The sequence below is a fragment of the Amblyomma maculatum genome, chromosome 8 (assembly GCF_055883805.1).
Source record: "Amblyomma maculatum isolate TAMU_Amacu chromosome 8, ASM5588380v1, whole genome shotgun sequence".
Taxonomy (NCBI): Eukaryota; Metazoa; Arthropoda; class Arachnida; order Ixodida; family Ixodidae; genus Amblyomma; species Amblyomma maculatum.
The window spans coordinates 59,728,157-59,749,620 of NC_139351.1; the positions used below are offsets into that span (position 1 = coordinate 59,728,157).

The 21,464-nt window shown below is 44.1% G+C and overlaps 1 protein-coding gene across 1 annotated transcript in view; it reads left to right on the top strand.

The window, feature by feature from the left end:
• LOC146181245 (phospholipid-transporting ATPase ABCA3-like) overlaps positions 1–21,464 on the top strand; it is a 102,253-nt gene that overhangs the window by 34,077 nt on the left and 46,712 nt on the right. The window contains exons 8-12 of the mRNA XM_084575732.1: positions 550–675; positions 4,609–4,631; positions 5,101–5,201; positions 13,232–13,386; positions 21,275–21,430. Of these exons, the coding sequence (XP_084431858.1) occupies positions 550–675; positions 4,609–4,631; positions 5,101–5,201; positions 13,232–13,386; positions 21,275–21,430 (561 nt within the window). The remainder of the gene's footprint in view (positions 1–549; positions 676–4,608; positions 4,632–5,100; positions 5,202–13,231; positions 13,387–21,274; positions 21,431–21,464) is intronic.

The following is a 21,464-nucleotide window of genomic DNA, read 5'->3' on the forward strand; positions in this document are numbered from 1 at the left end:
AAAAAAATACGATCCTTAGGCTTTGAATCTGAGGGCATGACGGTAAGGCGTTATTGCTTCTGATCTGTTGGCTAGCCTTGCAAGTCTCTTTAGGACACTTGCATTTTACTACCGGTCTAATCATTACTTTTTAATTTGTACCACTAATAACGCGCATATGGTCATTAGCACACGGTGTCAATCTTCTGCATTATAAGAACCGCCATAACACCTAGATATGATGCCCAGTTTAACCGAACCGTACCAATGTGCTTGCATTGCCTTGGGACAGCATCTTTAACTCGGCATCACGGCATTGGAAAGCAGGATTCTAATCTCACCTTCGCATCTCAGAGGCGTAGCCAGAGCTGGCAGCGCCTGGGATCTCGGCTATGTCATCTGGTGTCGGGATATTACACACCCCAACAGGCAGTCAGTGCAGAACCATACAAACTGCGGAACATTCGGTTCCATGTCGACGGTCATGTAGGAACCCCTTAGAAAAGGCCAATTATGCTAATCACCAATCGCTCAGTGCACGTGCATAACGATGATGCTTTACTTACGCAGCCCGAATACTGGTCGCCGTATCGAAAGTGGAACATCCGGAATCCTGCACAGAACGGGGACCCGAGGTGCTTCGAGCCTGACCCCAAGGATGCCGAGGCTGTGGTGCACTTGGTAGACTTGAGTGCAGTAAGTTTTTAGGTGCTTATAGGACGCAAGTGCTTTGCGACTTTGGCGCATAATTAATCGTTTATCAAAACGGTAACACTGCATAACACTTTCGGCAGCACGAATGCTGATGTAAAATGTTGTAATTACAGGCATCACCATCCTAATGCGGCCCAAGTAAAATTTCTTATTTGTGCAGGGAGAAAGGGAGAGATGCTCACATTGGCAATGACCACGGTAGCCAAATGCACATACAGCTTTCACTAACCGAAAGTTGAAACAAATTATGCAGCTAACTGAGAAATTAGATATATTTGTGTTTGCCGTTGTCTTTTCGTCTTATTCACAACACAGAGGGTATACCTACGCGCAAAGAGAACATAATACATCTGCTTTTCGCTAATGTAATATGTCTGCTTATCAATATACTGATGGCCAAAACGAAAACAATTAGAGGGACTCAACGTTGCTGAACTGAATGTCGAACGAAAGCTTTGGCTGAGGGCGACCGAGCGTTGATCGAAAACAAACAGTGTTTCGTTGAAATCATCAAAGTTCACCAATGTGCTATGCAGAATCCACTTTATGCCGTGAGCATGCGATGCTGGCAGACGCCTTCCTGCTCTAGTCGGTCAGCTCTCCGCTGTGGCGCACGCAAGCGCAGTGCGAAACTACCCTTCTCTCCGCGCCAACGCGCGGATCTGCTGGAATTCTGCTATAATCCTCCTCCTCTCTAGAAAGCGCAGCCAGTGGCGGAACACGCAGCGCACCTATGGCGAAAACTAGTCTTGGCGCATGCGCACTGCCACTCTTTTTCAGGCACCGCGAAATTAGCAGCGGCTTCCCTTCCCAGTCTATCGCGCGGTGAATCACTTCCCGTGTGAGGACCCCTTGACTCTCGCTAACTATTCTCTTTCGGGTATAGAAGACTTCCAGTGGTGCGACACCGCCTCTACGTATACCTCCGGGGCATATCGCCGCCACAACGTTCGATCCTACCTTACTTAGGTCCTATCAACTCGCTGCTGTCGTTCCTCTATACCAAGGTGGCAACAAGCGAGTTATTGCCAGTGGTTTGTCTTCTTTCTGAAACAGCGGCGAAACCGGTTACTAGCAACGGGACGCTCTTTCAAGCACCGGCGAAATGCTCGAGGGTAGCGTAGTGTACATTTCGCTGAACAATTATGGTTCATACTTAAGCTCCGTCTTTAAGGGTATGACGCGACAGCATAGGGTGCCAGTTCACATATAAAGCCCCGCTTTACCTAAGCCGTATGAACATGCCTTTCAGACATAGGGGTAACGTGAATTCAAATGTCATGGCATGCTGATTCTAATGTAACCTTCTAACGTGAACGGAGAGGCCCGAGTTAGCGCTCTTGCAGTTACCGACTAAATGCTCAAAGGTAGCGTAGTGTAGCTTTCGCTGCAAAAGCATTTCCCAATCATGCGCATCAATGATGCTTCTCTGTGCGTTCGGGAAAGTGACTGTCGTCCCGCACCAGGCAGGCAGCCAACTCATCACGCTTGAAGCGCCTTTGTTGGCTGCAGTGTAGGGCTGCAGCTTTTCGACTTGGTAATAGTGACAAGCTTTGTTAAATATATCACCATCCAACCACATATGTAATGCATGCTCCTTGTCTGCTGCGGCGTATGCACCTCGGTTTGGAGAACCATAGAAAAGTGTCAATAGACGTTGTCTACGAACCTAGTTTTAAAAAGCGTTACACAGTTCTAGAATAGCAGTCTGCATGATGTTACTCATTTTGCCACAACCAGCCGGTTGGTTCAGCATATTCAAACAAAGGAGCAACGATCACTTCAGTGTATCGGGACACCTCATTTTAGTGTGCGAACTAAATTTGTCTACGAACCTATATTCCTCTTTAGTCTTAGAAGTGGGAAATATGTCCGCACGAGAACGCGGAGGTGGCTCAGCTACAGAGCCAGTAGCAAGCCCGTGAATTTTTTGCCATCTTCCTACAGTCGCAACGCAAGAACCTTTTTGTATTGCACGCAAATGTCGAGAACACTAATTGCAGGAAATCATCAGGTAATGAACATATATTTGGCTAAATTTGAAGTGTCATGTTCATTTTAGCAAGTTGTCTCATGTGTCCATACGCCCATTTATACCGTGAGTACACAGCGGAGTCTCGGAAAGCAGTCTCTGCGCTTATCTCAGCATTGGTATTGCTGCGAGAAAATACTGCAACGGGGTGCAACGTTTTGCGCACTCTGGTTATCGGGCTTCATCACCATTCCTCGGAGGGACGAGTTTTTAGAGCATACAGTAAAAACTGCTGATAATGAAAAGCACCAAAATGGAACTAAATATCTTCAGGAACAATTTGTAGCCGCGATGGATTTAATTGCTTTAGGTATTCTATTATATACACCTCAATAAATGAAAAGTAATAACTTAGCGTTTAACTTAATATGCCAGGTTGTTGTTGGCAATGGTGATGACACCACATCAGGTATTTAAATGAAAGAAAAAAATTTAGAGCCCGGAAAGAAATACGGCGCTTTTTCCCACCGAGAACGCAAATTGAGCGCATCATAAACACACAGAGTATGGCATCTGCTGAGGACGTGCTGCGACGACTATAGCGCCAGATTACAACTGCCATTTTCACACTGCCCTGTCACGCGGTTGTTTTGCTACATCAATCTGACAGTTAAGAACTACTTAGTTGGCAATGTTTTATTTTTCTTTCTCCAAGATTCAAAGCAAAATAATATGTCATCTGCTGAAGACGTTTACATTCCCATCGTCTCATTCGCACGATGCACCTTGCAAGCTGAAAGGGACACTGAACGTATCTCAGTTCAGTTCAGTTCAGGCGTTCAGTCATGTCCGACTCTTCGTGACCCTATGGACCATGTCACGCCACGCTTTCCGGTCTCTCACTATCTTCTTTACATCACATAGCTTCATCTGCAATGCCTCGAGAATGCCATCTAACCATCGCGTTCGCTGCCTACCCCTTCTCCGGCGACCCTCAACCTTTCCCAACATCAAATCTTTCTTCATGGATCCCCTTCATGGATCACTGCCTTGTCGTGGCGGAGGGGCTTGCGAAACTCGATGAAGTCGTGAGCTCTGCTATGTAGGGCCACCCAAGATAGACAGGTCACGGCAGAGAGTTCTGACAAAATGTGATTCACTGGAGAAGGTAATGGCAACCCACTCCAGTATTTCCTGCCAAGAAAACCCTATGATCAGTCACAATACCATTATCGATATGGCGCCGGAAGATGAGCCCCCCAGGTTGGAAGGCGTCCCACATGTTACTGGGGATGAACAAAGGGCGATTCCTAGTAGCTCCAGGACGAATGAAGCGGCTGGGCTAAAGCCAAAAGGACGCTCAGTTGTGGATGTGTCGGGAAGCGACCGGAAAGTCCGATGTTGAACGTATCTACTTGAAGCGAAAAGCACACTCGCTATCGCTACTACATCTCTCGCCGGTAACCGGATGTTGAAGTGCTACAAAACAACACAAAGAGGGTACACTACATTCTAATTCTCACTGTGTCATCCTGTAGCGCTGCAAAAATCTCCCTTGAAATCCATGAACCATTGGCCTATAAGCTTTAAGCTTTATATCTCTCGTCTCTACAGCGCAAATTTTTAAAACATTTCTTAACATTAGGGTTATTGGTAATCGGAACATTTCTTCTCCTGTCACACCAAACTAAACTTGCAGCTTGTAAAAAATATTTTTTTAAGCTAGAATGCTGACAAAGCCAACGTCTTATGGCTTGTGGCAATAGGAGACATTCAGAGTTGTTTTAGCACACAACAAAGGAATGTTTTCGCACGAAGCTTACGGCCCGCCTAGTGCGCCAAATTGCAGTTTTGTGCAAATGGAAGTGCGTGTTTCCTCGTGCAGGAAACGTTTTTAAAATGGCGATTTCTTTATTTCAATATGGCTGAACGGAAGGAGTGAGCCCAAGGAAGGCTGCTGTGGGCAGTATAAGGAGGCTGCTGCGAGGGCTCCGTTTCCTTGTTTTCCTTGTTTTCTTTAGTCTTGGAAAGATTTCTTCCACTCTATATTATTAAAAATTATCCTCCTATTGGTAATGCGCGCTTCACCGGTCTACGTGCCTTTCTGTGTTGTCTTCAGAAGGGCAGAGGCAGAAGGGGGCTCCCACGGCCAGACGAACGATTCTATTTTTTCAGTTTAAGCAATGGTCAGTCAGGTGCACTTTGTGTGCAGTCTGCCGTTCTGGTAGTTTCGCTGTGTCACAGCCAATGTTTATTAGATGTCGTAGCAATTTGAAATAGCATAGCTAAACGTCAATCTGTTTCACTGCATCAGGAATGTTATCTTTAAACTGTGCGTATGCAACTTCATAAAACAGTCTGTGTTCAGTACGGTCCTAGAATCTTGATGCTTATGCCGGGCTTCTCTCGTTTGTGCAGGCTGGAAAGGATGGAAGTGACGTCCGGAATGTCAGTCTGACGATCTACAACAAGCAGATCACCGTGATCCTTGGCCCTCATGGTTGCGGTTATTCAACTATCCTCGACGTAATCACCGGTTCGTAACGCGACATATTCTTGTCTCATAACGTGTCTTATAACTCGTAGCATGCAGCCACATATTGTTCAACTTTTACAGTTTCTAGGAGTGCAATAGAACCTATCCGTATGCTCGGCTTTTGCGCTATGAGGGAACGACTAACGGAATGAGAGGGAGAATGGTGCTTTCGTTTTCTTCAAGCACTGTGCTTTTAGAAGATCTGTCTTTTTAAGCCTTTCCATCTAGCGCACACATTTATTCTAGACAGTATAACCACCAGTGTAAGCAACCTAGTATTCCAGCGACCTATGATCACGCCCTGTTTGACAGAGCGCAAAAACAGCTTCATGCAGACGTATTACACGTTCCTGATATTGAGCATTAAGAGGCCCTGTTGGCCAGTTTAGAGCCAAGGATGAAAATCTCGGTCACCAGGCAGCCAACTTCCATGGGCTAACGGCCAGTGAACGTTACTTTCCTTTAACCATATCTCTGCGAAATGTTTTCCATTCCAATTCAATCATGAACGCTCTACTGCTGCTGACAGCAGATTTGATAATACAGACAACGAAACATGAAAACGTTATTTTGCAGATGTCACCAGAAAACAGTATGATGGCATAGTGGAACATTATAAAAGGTCATATGCTTACACAAGGCTTTAGTTACTTACTTCTTTGTTTTCCCACCAAACTAACCAGTATTACAATATAGGAGGGGATACAAGAAGAGAAAACATTATATCAGCAATGTGAGCCGCGGAAACAAGTCAATATTGCAATAAAAAGCAATGGCAAAATAGAAAAAAGCAAACTTGTCACAGCACCGTTGAGCAAAAGTGGCCATTGTAACATAGGAAACGAAACATCAGCGGTCATACCAAAAACAATTTCTGAACGCCATACGTTTCTCTTGGGTACCGTTTTTGGAAAGAAGGCAATGGAAATATATCAGCCTTTGGGGTAATCTCCCCTAATTTGTAGGTATGATATATATATATATATATATATATATATATATATATATATATATATATATATATCCAAAATAACTACTGCAAGTCGATAACGCAAGCCGAGCAGCTATATTCTGAAGCTTAATGGCACAGGCAGCACGTCCACAGAGATAAGGAAAAGACAATGATACTGATACGGAATGACCTATTATACTCCCAAAAGATTTGATTCAGCAGAGTATCGTTAGAAAGTTTGGCGATTTAAAACAGCATCCATGTTTTACTAATCAGAATTCAAGATCGTACTTAGCGCGAGAAACCAAACAAACTGTTACCGCACTCCCTTCGCGAATAATTCAACAAACCAGTACGTCTGGGTTGCATACTTTCTTCGGTTGCCTGTTCTCTCGCCATGGCTAGAACGTAGAGGATTGAGGATAAAGGGAGACCGCGGTAGCCTTTCCGGCACGTGGTCTCGCCTTCTTCTTTGAAGTTTCGTGAACCCATTGGTGTCCCCTTCTCATTACTGTTACATGTGACCTAGATGCTCACAGGCGGCATTCGCGTTTAATTCGGGCGCCAGTAGTCCCCGGGAAGCGCAAGTATGTCATTTTGTCTTAAAGCATTATGGTGTAGCGATACCGCAGAGGTAAATATCTTCCTGATGAGAAAAAAAGACCATGGTTCGAATACCAGTGTAGCGAAATTCTCCATCGTATTAAAATATCGGCTGTTCTTTGGAATTGCATAAATGAGGCAGGGGAGCGACTTGATGCAGGTCAAATTTCCGAAAAACGCACTCTCTTTAGAACTAGAATCGGCTATACAACTGTTTTAATTGGGCGGCACCAACTTACGAATGTTACAACGAATTCACGGCTCTCAGACCACAGCGGTATGTGTAGTAACTGACCACTGGGGTTGTCAGACCTGTCATTCAGGCGTGAGTGGTAAGAAGCTCTGGCTCCAGCCAATCCACCATTGGAAACTCACCCTGGTGACGTTAAAGCTAGAACCTTATAGCTAGTGAGGCTAGTTTATCAATGTGGTTAAAGGAACTAGCTGTTTTAAATTGGATATACTAGGGCTTACGGAGGTTAGGAGGCGAAACGACGCATATGCTGCATTAAAGATATGGTTATATCGAGGTTTGGCGGACAGACAAGGATAGGAGGATGGTTCCTTAAAAATAAGCATATAGCTGATGACATAGATTAGTTTTATATCAATATTGCAAAGGAAGCAGGCACGTTAGTTAGGTTAATTAGGAATAAAATTTACACGGGTCCAACGCTGCTGAACCAAATATTGAACGAAAAGCATTACTGCGGGTGACCGAGCGTTCTCCTTCTCTTTTTCTTCTTCCTCAGCCCACATATAAAGCCCGCCTTATATGTGTCTTAGACATATGAACGTGCCTTAGTGGCCTATAGTGGTAGCATGAATGGCAGGGTCCTAGCAGGCTGATTCTGGCATACCCATCACATGCGAAACGAGAGACCCAAGTTGGCAGCTCCTGCCGACCGCTTGAGTTGGTAGCCCAGCTCTCACCCTAGTGTCACGTGGGGTGTGACGTCACAGCGTCACGTGGGTGAGACGTGGCTACCTGCCGCTCTACGCTGAAGGCTCAAAACCAAGAGTAGTATTGCTTTGGCAATGGAATGAAGGTGATAGACGCCTACGCGCCTCCACATAGTCATGAAGAACAGGAGGTGGAAATAGAATGAGCGATGGGGAAAGTAAAAACTCAGTATACTGAGTGATGGGCGACTTCACTGCCAAGGTAGGCAAAAACAGTCTGTATACAAGGTAGTGAGTAGATATGGCATCGGATCTAGGAGTAGCAGAGAGCACTTGTTAGATGAGTTTGCAGAATGCAATAACTTAGGTATCATGAATATCTTCACCAAATGCAAGAACCCGAAGTGGACACGAAAAAGCCCTACAGGAAAGGCTAAAATGAATTGACTTGCTGTTATGTTCAACCTTGCTATTGTGCAGGATTTAGAGGTAATCATAGCGGCGCGCGATGCGTGACTACAGGCCTTTAATGTCTCGAATCAGCCTAGATTTGATTTGAGGCGAAGTATATTAAGGAAGTGCACCAACATATTAGCGGTGAGATGAAAGGTAGAAGTATTGAGGATAACACTGCGGAACAGATATTCAGCTTTAACAGATGATGACAACCTTAACGTTGAAGTAATGAACGATTATATAAGTGACATCACCACTGACTTGGTGATGGTAGAAGTAGACGTTGGTATAATCGGAGAGGATATCGGTAAATTAAAGTATATTAAGAAAGTGCACCAACATATTAGCGGTGAGAGGAAAGGTAGAAGTATTGAGGATAACACAGCGGAACAGATATTCAGCTTTAACAAATGAAGACAACCTTAAAGTAGAAGTAATGAACGATTATATAAGTGATATCACCACTGACTTGGTGGTGGTAGAAGTAGACGTTGGGATAATCGAAGATGGTATCGGTAAATGATCTGAGTAGATGGAAGATTTTTGATGTGCCAAATATAAAAGCCTCCACCCCAAGGACAGAATAAAACTGACACAGCTGTCAAAGCCAACAAATACGCGTGAAATGTCCGAGACACGGAGGTATAATATGGAGAAAATCAAAATGCTCTACATAGCGGCAGTAGCCCGAAAGCAGTGCATAGGAAATTAGGTATAGGCAGAAGTCAAATGCATGCGCAAAGGGCAATTTTATTACTAACGTAGGCCACCTATTAAATGTTGCCCAGATGTTATGTGTTGACCTTTACAGTAGCCAAATTATTCAGAATAATAATTCGATTCCCAGTAATGGAGAGCAATCATAATTCTAACCAGCAACGAAGGCCGAGGTTAGGCAAGCTCTAGAAGCTACGAAACTGGGAAGGACCAATTAACGACTTTTAAAACTGACCACCCTACATACACAACTGCTCATAACATTGACACTATCATAATCTTGTAAGCCTCTAGAATCGTTTAATCCATATGAAAATAACGGACAGGAGTGTCAAACTAATATCGCACCGTACAAAGTGTTTCCTAAGGTAACCATTACGAAATCGGGGTAACCTAATAATTCAGTAAACCAAGAGATAAAGCAAGTTCTCCATAATCTTTCCCACCACCAACCAGATTCTAGAAAAATGCTAAAAGTATAACCAACGTCTATATATAGCATCCTTTGATTGCGAGAAGGAATTTGGCTCAGAAGAAACTTTTATCACTCATGCAGGAATTGCGAAATCAGTGTATAAATGAGGCATGTGGGAACATGCCCGAAGGTATCTATAATGACTGCATAACATTCTTCTCCACAAAAAATTGTAATAGATTTGACAAAAAGGAAGGTGTTAGGTAGTAGACAGAAGGTGTTGGACACGATGTCGCCAGTAATATTCACCGCTTGCTTAAGAGTATGCAGAGACTTCGAATAGGAGCAGTTAGCGGTAAGGTTTCATAAATAATACATCAATAATCTGCAATTCACAGACGAACTTACCATTCTAATTAAATCACGGGATGGATTTCAAATAAACAATAATGACTTATATAGGAAAAGCAAAATAGTTGGCCCAAATGTAATATGCAGAAGACTAAGGCGATGTTCACTAGCGTCGGAAAGAACAGCAGCTTGGAATAAGTAGCGAAGCACTGGAAATGGTAGCCGATTATGTATCTTAGTACAGGTATAGTAACTGCTGATCAAAACCTCGTAAGTTAACAAACTAGAGAAATAAGATTTGGATGGAGCAGATATAGCAAGTACTCGCCTCTCATGACTAGCAGCGTACAAGTGTCTCTCGAGGCACGTTATAACAATTTAATCTTACCTTGTGAAAACCTATGAGGATGACGTGGAGGGTAACGTAAATGGTTGAAATTATCACCTTATCAGCACCTCATTTGTTTGCCCCTACCTTGCGCGATCAAGGTCCTAGGAGTGACTATCAATATTAATTCGCTTTTTTGTCGTTTCAATGCATGCCTGTCTGCTAGTCATCGGAACGGGACCGATTTTATTGGGCACACATAGTGGTATTGGGAATTCAGAACATGAGGCAGCAAGCCGCCGAAAATTCTCTTTTTGACCTATTGTACTACATAAGTTCACAATTCATTCGATGCTTCCTTCGCTTGTCTGTAAGAGTATTAGCCTTGGAGTCGCACACTGCGTGGTTAATGCGATATTCTGTGCGAGTGATGTCGAAGAGGGCGCGGGCTGTTGAAACGTGCGCGTGAAAGAAGCGGATAATTTCTCCCATCGTTCGCGGGCTGATACCAATTTAACGAAATGAATATACAAAAACGCTTCACAAAGGAGCTACTCTTCGTTATTGTTACAAACCAGCACCTTTAAACGAAAATATGAACAGATAATTTGACAACTAAATCGCATGCGCCTTCCTCTTGATTATAATGAGTTTTGAAAATGTACCAGCATAGGGAAAAGGACAGTCTGCGAAGAACAAAAAGTCGTGTTTCTCGGACCCTTTCTCCTGAAACGCCACCTATATACCACCCCTCTTTTAATGAGAGCTGTGATGGCCCCTACCTCCAGAAAATTTTGGTTTCGCCGTTCCGGGTGTTGGCATTCGCTTCAAAATTTTGCATCATGTTTGTTGGCAGTAATTTACGAACACGTATCCGGGACGTGACAGATGATAGGTCACGTCTCAGACAGCACGATCCATTAGCCCAATAATGATAGTGTGTTGGCCACTGGTTCTGTGCTAAGGCCGGACATGCCAGCATAGAGCAAATATTGAACCCATAGTTTGTTCGGTGAGTGATGAGTTGTCTCACGTCACTGGGCTGCATCACATGATCAAGATTGCAGGAGCTGCCAATCAGCGTTCCTCGTTTGAGAGATCGGAGGTGTCGGCCTCCGAAACTTTTACATCCCGAGACAGGCATGTCATTCCTAGTTCCTGCGTTCAAACACTTGCAAGCCGGAAAGGGGCTTCCGCTGGTCTAAATCCGGTACTTCGCAGGAACGCAGACTTCGTTTTGTGCGCGAAAAGTTGTGATGCAAGATCCGAATTTGCGGAAACGATAAGAGGTCATCTCGTCGTGACTGTCTCTCAGACAAGAAATAATACAGGCACGTCATTGCAAGCCGATAGTAGATCACAGCTGATATGCTCGAACTGTGGCTCACATTACAACGGCTGTACTGTCCAGAAATTACGGTGGCACTTTGATGCCACGTACAAGTGTCACAATTTCTAGTGACTTAAAACACAACCTGTGCTATCGGCAGGTTTACTGCAGCTTGTTGGAGTGGCTGTACTTATTTTCCCACTTCATCCCCAGGAAGCCTGTGGATAATCGTCACTGCTGATTAATGAGCTACGTTAAATCCAAGGCCTTCAAGTGCGGCACAACAGCCGAGGCAGCGAAATGTTTCGTTGAGCGCATCGTCTTGAGAAAGGGCGCTCCAGCACTTATAACAGATCAAGGCATCGCTTTCACTTCCACGCTGTTGGAATAATTCATACAGCTGACTAGCACTACTCATTGCAAATCCACAGCCTATCATACACACGAATGGATTGAATAATGTTCGCAACAAATTCTCCGACGTGATTTCTATACGGAGATGGTCGTTGTGTGATATCCTTCCGCACGTACGTCACATTCACGTACAACAGAGCACAGCAACAAAGCACGAAAAACCGTCTTTTTATCCAGTGCATGATCCCAAAGTGTCCGCACTGCTGTAAGCCATGTTGCCATACGATAGCCATGAGTTTGTGCTAAAACAAATTTATGTAGAGCGCAGAAGAAGCACAGCAGTGAGTGCTTGTGAACTGCGATTCGACACCAATTACTTTCCGTGAAACTGCTAAAGCAGTACCTAGGCCCCAGTAGCAAGGAGATGTGCGGGTTCAGGAGATGTGCGGGTTCAGATCAATATAGTTGTCAGTGCAGCGTTCTCGTTGTGTCTGCGCATGCTTTTTCTGTTTTGTTGCCCGCACAGCTGCCTTCTTCCAAGATATTAGACCAACTAGCTCAACGTTCCGCTCTATTACTGTACGAAGAAGGAGAGACTGGCAAACAAGAGACGCCACCCACATGACCTTAAGACATGACAAGCGAGCCGAAAACTGTATGAACCCACTGACCCGATGTGCTGACAAGACCCCAATGACCATAACCCCACGACCCAAGACGCCGCTACACTCGAAGACATCCCTCCGGCCCATACCATGCGGTACAAGCCTGGTCCTAAGCGATTGGGTCCTGGCGACCTGTGGCCAGAAGGTGTTTTGGGTTGGGTTTCAATGGGAATCGTGTTGGCCAGCCGTTGTCTTTTTCCTCTTCTTCAGCCATCTAGTCACGCCCATTGTCATGCCAGTCATGCCATAGATTGCATCAACATCGGCAAACTTCCTCGTCTACGATCGGGACGATCGCTCAGTGGCTCCGGGTAATGTTAAGGACGATGAAGAAGCGGGCAGTGGCGCTGGCAGGAGTGCTCGCACTAGGCACACTGCGATTCATTAAATAATCTGTATTCGACCATCTTCTATCTCTGTTCTCAGTCCTTTGTGTTCATCGGCTTGCCGCCCTGTAACAATATGTCCCACATTGCACTTTGAAGTAATTCTAGCCTCTCTTTCAAGGTTCTTTAAAAGCATCGTGGCTGTTAAGTCTAGCAAGGTTTCGAACATTCCTACCCCTGGTATATTTTGGAGACGATGATATGTGAATGATGGGCTCATAAAACGATCGTTTAAAAAAACACCGCTGTAAAATCATCTCACGCCGCTATCTATTGTGCACCCAACCATCCCCATCCCTACTACGGAAATGAATGTCATGACAATGCACTCAATCCATGTGGTTATAAGGTGGTGTACTCTCTTTTACTGCGCGTAACGTGCACTGTATACTAATTACTAATTTCACGTTCACTTGTTGTCGACATGCATGAAGCAATCATTCAGATGGTTTGCAACTTCCAGCTATTTTCTGAGAGGATTTTACGATGTTACACTTATCACGCATCCTCAAAAACTATGAAAAGCTCTCAAAAGCCATCGTTCTCATATCTGCATTGTTTTTCGCACAGGAATGCAGCCGCCCACCAGTGGGGAAGCGTACGTGTACAACTACGATGCGAGCGGTATGTCGGGACGCCCGTGGGACTACGTCAGCGTCTGCCCTGACGAGAGCGAACTCTTCGGGGATCTCACTGTCGAAGAGCACCTGCTCTTCTTTTCCGCCGTGAGTGCAGCGGTGTTACTTTCAACTGAGGGGTGGGGCCGATGAGAAATACTTGTAGCTTGAATTTGAAAATAATATAGCAGATACGTAGCCCGATTACGAGAATAGCAGCGGACTGAGAAATACCCGTTTTGCGTATAGTAATGGTAAAAAGTCAGGTCAAGGTTAAAAATATGGCCATGGTTAGTCACATCTCACTTTTAGACTGAGCTATGCCAGCCTGAGTTTAAATTACCTAGTCAAGGTCCCGTGTTGACGTCACACAACATAGCCAACCAGAGCAACAGCACATGCATTTTGATGCTTGGTACAGGAGATGATGCTTGCAGTGTACTTCTCAGCACACTTAAAAAATGAAGAATAAATCAACTTGGCTAGGGTAAATGAAATTAGGTCCGCTAGAATTAACGTCAGGTTTCAGCCTTGTTTCGGTTCGAGGCTTGGATTAAAGGTCGATAAGCTTATAACAAATATCGCAGATATCGCTATTAGAGAATGTATTGTTAACGTAATTTAAAGTTTTCGGGCTGCCACAGGCACCATAAGCAGCCAATGTGATATATCTTTATGTATTTACGATTTATTCGCCTAATATGAAACCTACAGAACTGACACATTACAGTGACAGGGAGTAGAGTAAGGAACCTAGTTCATCAGAAGGGAACGTTGGGCGAGTTGTGCAGTTCATGATGGACAAGCCGCTTAGTCTCGGGTTTTTGCTTCTTGATGCCTTTGTATTTGTTCGCGCCCACCCATTGATCGTAGCATAAGAAATTTATAATATAGGGCAGCTGTGGATTCATTCCTTACATGCAGAAGTTGATGAAGAGGACGACATGCCAGCACAGGTCGAAATAATGGCAGGCAAATACTCGAGATGGTGGGGCCTAATGCAGTGGGCACCAAATTTATGATGTGCTCGAAGGAGACTCGCGTTTATGATGGTTTATTTTAGTTTCTGTGCAAAGAGAGAAACAACAAGGATTGCTGTGGTTTAACTCTTTTAACCAGAGACGAAGCGAAAGCTTCGTTAGACTTGATTCCTTTCCTTGTTAGTCAATATCATCACTACTGCTACTAGCATAGTAATCTGAACACACCGTCCTGTCATCATTACTACCATCGATATCAATATCATAACTGCGGACACAACTCTCATTGTTATCACTAACTCCATCGTCATTGACATCGCTCCTGTCATCCTCACTCTAGTCAAGGAGAATTACGATCTGTTTGTCAAGCTCATCGTGGAGTAATGGTTTGAGCGCTCTGCTGGGAATCAAAATTACATGCATTTGATTCCTGGTGGGGAGCTTTTCTCAGTGTCAGTACGGTCAGTACAGTGTCAGCATGGTCTTTTCTGATAGTTTCGCTTTCAGTCAAAGGTAAAAGGAGCGCGACACAATATAGGTGGTGCATGGTGTTCGTTCACAGAACAGATGTTTTGGCCATTTTCGGCCACGGCCATTTTCTGCCGACTGGCGCACCACGGCGCGGCCGTTTTTTGGGAGACAGCGGGGCTGCGGTATCTCCGCGGCCGTGCATGCACACTAGCTACACTTAGCTAGTCTTCGGGCCCTATACAACATTGTCTAAGGTATTTTCACTGCACGGTTGTGTTGTAGCAAGTTGATTTGCGTCGTCGTAGAGTTGAAATCTATGAGCTATTGTGGGATTTAGCTCTATATTCACGCTAATTGCTTTGCTGCTCAGCACGCGAAACCGCATCGATGATTCCATCTAGGTGTATTTATTTCCGCTTCCAATTCGCCCTTCATGTTTCTACCATACCACGGCGAACCTTGTCTGCTCGGTGCTGCGCAGTCAAATCAATCAATTATTGCTTCCTGCTGATCTTGGTTGAAAAGCTTACCCCTCCTGCAACTTTTGCCGAGTATATTTATTTCGAGTATATTTTATTTCGAAGCTATTCCTGCATTGAAAGTGCTGCGCAGCCTTTTGGGCCAGAGTCATAGTATGTAATGATATCATGTTTTTTTTTTTTTTTTTTTTTGCGTCTCAGGCATATAACAGCAAAAGGACCCTACGTTTGACCTTTCGCACACCAACTTCTTCTGTTAAATACGAAAATAATTTCATTGCTGGTGGTCGTGCTTACATTGCCGTAAGAGAACAGTAAATGCAAGCCTAAGACGTACCACCGATGATCGAAAACACTCGTTTTGCGGAAGCAACCTTCAGCACGGAGATCGGCTATCCGGTTTCCTCTCATACCATGCAGTCACATGAAAAAAAGGCCTACATCCTCTGCCTCTAAACCGAACAGTAAAAAATGTGCATGTTTCACATGTGAAGAGCACCCGCCGCCGAAAAAAAAAAACGCCAGCGCATATCTGTTTATAAACGGTGATGCTAGAGTTCATAGTCAGCATAGGAGATTACCTCTCAAATGTGTCAACGACCGAGCACCGGTCATGATATTGCTGCAGTACTGTCTGGAACAGCGAAACGTACCAGTACTCACGCACATCACGCATCTATATGCATAAGTGGTAGAGCGCGTTAAAAAGATTGAAGAACGCTTACTCGCAAACTTGTATTCTAGCTAGGCTCCCACGTGACCTGCAGTCCCGGATGGCGCAAGCCCGGCAGATGGCGCCTGATGTCGAGAGTAGGAGCTCGCTAGCGGCCTGTGTGCGAGTAAAAATTCTGCTCTATAGCCACTCCTTGCCCTGTGTTCATTGAAGGTCAGACGTGAGCCGTCGTTGACCTTGGCCCGACGTGGAGCATTGAAGCTTTCGCTTCAAAAAGGAAACGTCAATGAAATGACTCACTGCGGGTCCAAGTGCGAGCCCTCCAATCAGGAGCTGGTTGACTCCTAAATCAATCGAAACTAATTAAATACTTTTGGCTTGTGTTTTTTTATACACTGTGGCTAATTTGGGTAAATTAGGATTGGCCTTCGGCCACCATATTATCTTTTACTTTTTGCATACGTTTAGAAGCCTGTCATTGCCCCGCCGGGGTGGCGCAGTGGTTACGGCGCTCGACTACTGTTCCCAAGGACGCGGGATCGAATCCCGGCCTCGGCGGCAGCTTTTCGATGGAGGCGAAAAGCAAGGCGCCCGTGTGCTGTGCGATGTCAGTGCACGTTAAAGAACCCCAGGTGGTCGAAATTTCCGGAGTCCTGCACTACGGCGTCTCTCATAGCCTGAGTTGCTTTGGGACGTTAAACCCCACAAACCAACCAAACCAACCAAGAAGCCTGTCATTAAAAGCATGGAATAAGGCTAGTTCCGGCTGCCTACACACCCTTCAAGCGCTAAAAGAATGCTTTTGAGAAAAATATTTCTTGAATTCATTGCCGCAATGCCAATTTGAAGTACAAACAATATCTGTTTTAAGCGTAAAGAACTATTCAAATTGTCCCGCATTTAAGCAAACTTATATTGATATGACATTTACAGAAATCTTGTATCAAACATGTGTATCAGGCCCAGAATCATATTACTAGCTTTCTTGTGCATTGTTTTTGCTTATGACCGAAATAGAGCAAATTCAATTCAAAATTGGTTGCAAATGCATGGTAAAAACAATTAGAGCTCAAAACAATCTAAAGCTCTGCTAACACCGAACTGGATCAGATTTCCAACAGACTGCCTGCAAATAGAAAAGCTAGATAACTGTTACTCAACATTTTAGTACTGCATGCCTCAAAAATTGGTTCATTGCAAAAACCTCGTTATTCTGCTGATAAAGGTGATTAACCCAAAGCGTTAAAGCAGATGTGACAGCCTAATTATATTTGATGTTTAGAAGCAATTAAGAACAGCACCAAACCTTGTAGACATATTCTTTTGGACCTGTTTAAAAATTTGGGATCTTGCTATTGAGCGTATTTAAAGAATAGGAGAGACATTGGAGAAATAAAATGGAGACAAATTATATTTAACAGCGCTGATAAGGACATAGCAGCATCCTCTAGAGGTGCAGAAATCTTAAATACATTACTCGTATATATATATATATATATATATATATATATATATATATATATATATATATATATATATATTATCAGAAAACCTCTCATCTTGCGTTCAATACATGCGAAAGAAGGTTTGGGAAAGTATAAAAGACAACGGAGAAAAGAAAGAAGGAAAACCTATGCACATCTTTCAGTGTTAAACTGAACTGCAAGCTATATCGATGTGGTGACGCCCGCTATCAAAAAGTTCTCCGTGCTTCAAGTGACTGACTTATTCAAGACCATGTGGGCACAAAATATCACACAAAGCTTAATAACACTTTCAACAGCATCAAATCATGAACTGATTACGGTGCATGATATTAATGCTAGAAACACTGCAAATATACTCGAATCCTTTTCACATTCGACCCTGACGTAATAGCTTTTACAGACACGTGGTTTCATGACGCAATCCCACACGCAGTTGTCGCACGTTGTCAGTATGAAATCGTTCTTCGCCTTAGCCATTTAAGGGGAGTCGGCATAGTCATTCAATAAAACAAAATTACGAAAAAAATTACTGCGAACAAATTACGACCCCGCCGGGATGGCCCAGTGGTTACGGCGCTCGACTAATGTTTCCAAGGATGCGGGATTGAATCCCGGCCTCGGCAGCCGCTTTTCGATGGAGGCGAAAAGCAAGGTGCCCGTATGCTGTGCGATGTCAGTGCACGTTAAAGAACCCCAGGTGGTCGAAATTTCCGGAGTCCTCCACTACGGCGTCTCTCATAGCCTGAGTCGCTTTGGGACGTTAAACCCCACAAACCAACTAAAAATTACGTGACTTCGCTTAGTCTGCTTAAGAGCAGAAATTTCGAGAGTGACCTTAGAGGACTGCTTTCGCTAACTGCATCGCCAATCATTCGTGCTATCCTCATTGTCACTACCTGCAGCGTCCTAGTCATCACTGAAAATTAACAAATTATATATTTATAATATTGCGGGAAACGTTTATCAAGGTCAAAAAGTAAAGCAGGTGGCACTTTGCCGGTCGTTTGTGGTGAGCTACGTTCAAAAGTAAAATCTTCACGATACTATATGGTTATTGTAAAGAGGCTTCACATAAAAGTGAGTTACAAAATTGATGCTCAACAATATGGATGCTACGATACCCTATCTGAATTGCCTGGCTTTTCTCGGAAGTTTTCTTTTATATTTATGGGTAAGAGCTACTTAGCGCTTGAATTTCAGTCTATCGACTGAAAGCTGCCAGCACGTCATTAATACGGAGGGCACTATTTGGGTTGTCTAGAATTTAACTCAAATTGCTCTCTGGGGCCAGATGAAATCTGGAACATCTTGCTCTGCAGGTACGTCAAGTGGTGTCCAAAATACCTCTTTGTAGACATTCCAGTAAGTCTCAGTAAAGAAGACTGGCCAAGAGACCAAATAATGGAAGTGGTGATACTTATTCACATACCAAGCGATAAGCTTCGGCCGATATGTTATAGGCTGACATCTTTGCAATATACTTGCGCTGAGCTGATGGAAAGTTTTATGGGAGCACGATCAATTACGTCATGTTGCGTCCAAGTTAAAGTAAGGTATTTTGACTTTCAGCCGGACGATAGCCAGGGGTGTGTCGCGACGTCATTCCACGTGATGCGCCACAACTGCTACCACAGCGCAACGTGCCGAATGCTAACTCGCGAGCTGATGCCTAGTGACGAGCCGCGTGACAAGCCGCTATCTTTAAATGAGAGGGACCTTGTTGTTGGGTGTGTATTTCGGTGTGGAGGAGAGCCTTGCAGGTCCGGCTCCGGAGCACAGAAAGCGATTACTTTGTCGCGTAGGCGGCAGGCTGCTTCACACCACCCGGCTGATGTGACGCGCCAAGCTGCGTCGCTAGAGCACTGTAGTTTATCCCATTTAGACGAATAAAAACGAGGAAAGGTCCGTTACACATTGCTGTGCTTGCTTAGATGTCGCAATGTGTAGCGCAGAGTACCAGAGCAGCTATGCGTCTTACTTTGCACAGAAGACATAACCTACTGTGCTTTTCAAGCACATAAGCTGATTGTTAATGAGAGGCAGGTTTTTCTGGGCAGTCGGCACGTGCACTGGAAAATGGGTAGAAACAGCTGTATGCTCACCTTAGTTACCAGACAGAAAGAATCCTGAAGTGCTCCTACAAAAGCAATACCCTTCCAAATTAAATAATTTACTAAGGTAAACTATCCCCATGTAACGATGGCATCCAACATAAACTAGATCGCGCACACCAAGTTCTTTGTCTCACAAGCGTATAAAAAGCTGTGGCTAATAAAACATCACCTAACGCATTACACAAGCAATACTGAACTGACAGCCTACACATCGCGTCTGTGGTCAATGTTTAAATACGTCGTCGCTGCATGCTACATGCTCACAAAGATGAAAATAAAAATCAATGAAGGCACCCAAAGAAAGCGTACCTTTTCATTTATCACGGTAAGGGGCAACAGTATTCAGTATCTGGCGTGATAAGCTTATCTCTGCTTCGTACACTTGAATCGAGTCAGCGAGGGCGCTAATTAAAATTGTTCAGTATAATACATGTAAACAAAACTGGAATTTTAGTTATATGCAATACAACAAAACACGCAACGCCAGTAAAACACAGGAAAGGACAATTTCTGCGTATATGCAGAACAAAACCTATTCATTTCCCTTCTTTCCGTGTATCCCTTTCGAATGGTACGGGTTCCCACGCAACGTTACTAACCTGGTATCAACAGAATGTTTTCACCCGTATTTTTCGTCTTATGTGCCGCAGTAGCGTCTGTAGCGTGCAGAATACTTTGATTGAATTCTTCTTGTTTACTCGGTCTGGTTGGCGTTGGATGATTTGCAAGTGGTTCCTTTCCATTCAAGCTTGCTTTCTACCACTGTGCTGTAATCCCCCTCTGCTGCCATCATTGGCCTCCTATGTATGTATGGTGCCGGCAGAAGCTCTATTCGTTTGGTATTATATGAAAGCCTGACTGTATCATTTTTTATAGTTAGTTACTTTTTCTTGGTTTTTAATCTTGTGCACTGCTCTATCGACTTCCAAAAGGAGTCGTAGTTTTCACGAAATAAATAAATACACACGAGAATTGTTCCGCTTATGAATGAGATTTAAACGAATTTTCTAAAGAAGAAAGGCAGGAACAGATTCCGTATTATCTACCACTAGGTCCTTATAAATTCAGCCTGCGCAACTGCAGTGGTCTGGATTTAGCATGCTAATGCTGAGACATTGACCAGGGTTCTTTATTTTAAAGTGCCTCTTGGTCGTCTGAGCGCTTTGATTGCTCTTTCGACCGCTCTCCTTCAGAGCTACCATCTTGTGGACAACTTATCTATTAACAGTACGTAGTCGAAAGCAAGATTACCTATCAAGCTTTTCCTAGGCAATTGCCTAATTTTTTTCTCCTTTAAAATATTCAAAACAGTAGTTACTAAAACAATGAAACAAACATAATGACAGCACTCCGATCAGTTGTATTTCTTTAATGCAACCTCAAGGAACATTGACGATTGCGGCTTTTTGGGTGCCTCGTGTAAATCTATTGTATCGACTTTAATTTCGCGGCTTCCCATATCGGCATGCGATTACTTACTTTCATTGCACCTCGGGTGTGCACCGACTATCACATATTTCATTATACCTGAAGGCATGTTGTCAGCTTCGTTATCTTGGCAGAGCAGCATTTTATATGCAAACCTTCTCTGATCGAGGCTTACTACCCCTTTCCCCTTCTTCTTCTTTGCCTTCGCTGTAGAAATTATGCATGCGACCTGATCTGGTAGTGGTGTTCAATAAACGTCCCATCTGTTTCAAAAGTAGAAGAGTCACCGTCAGGTGCATCCCCGTTGGCTATCTTCATGAGCAGCGCTTCGGAATGCCATGCTCTCGTTTCTCGGTACATGCAGCTTCGCCACTTGACATGGAGTGACGCTGAGAAGATGGTGTGCGCAGTTCTTCGGTCAATGAAAATCGAACCCTACAAGGACACCTTGGTGTCCGAGCTGTCGGGGCATCAGAAGCGTGTTCTGTGCGTTTCCATCACCATGTGCGCTATGCAACAGGTAAGCTTTCATTGTGCACTCACCTCCTGCGCCA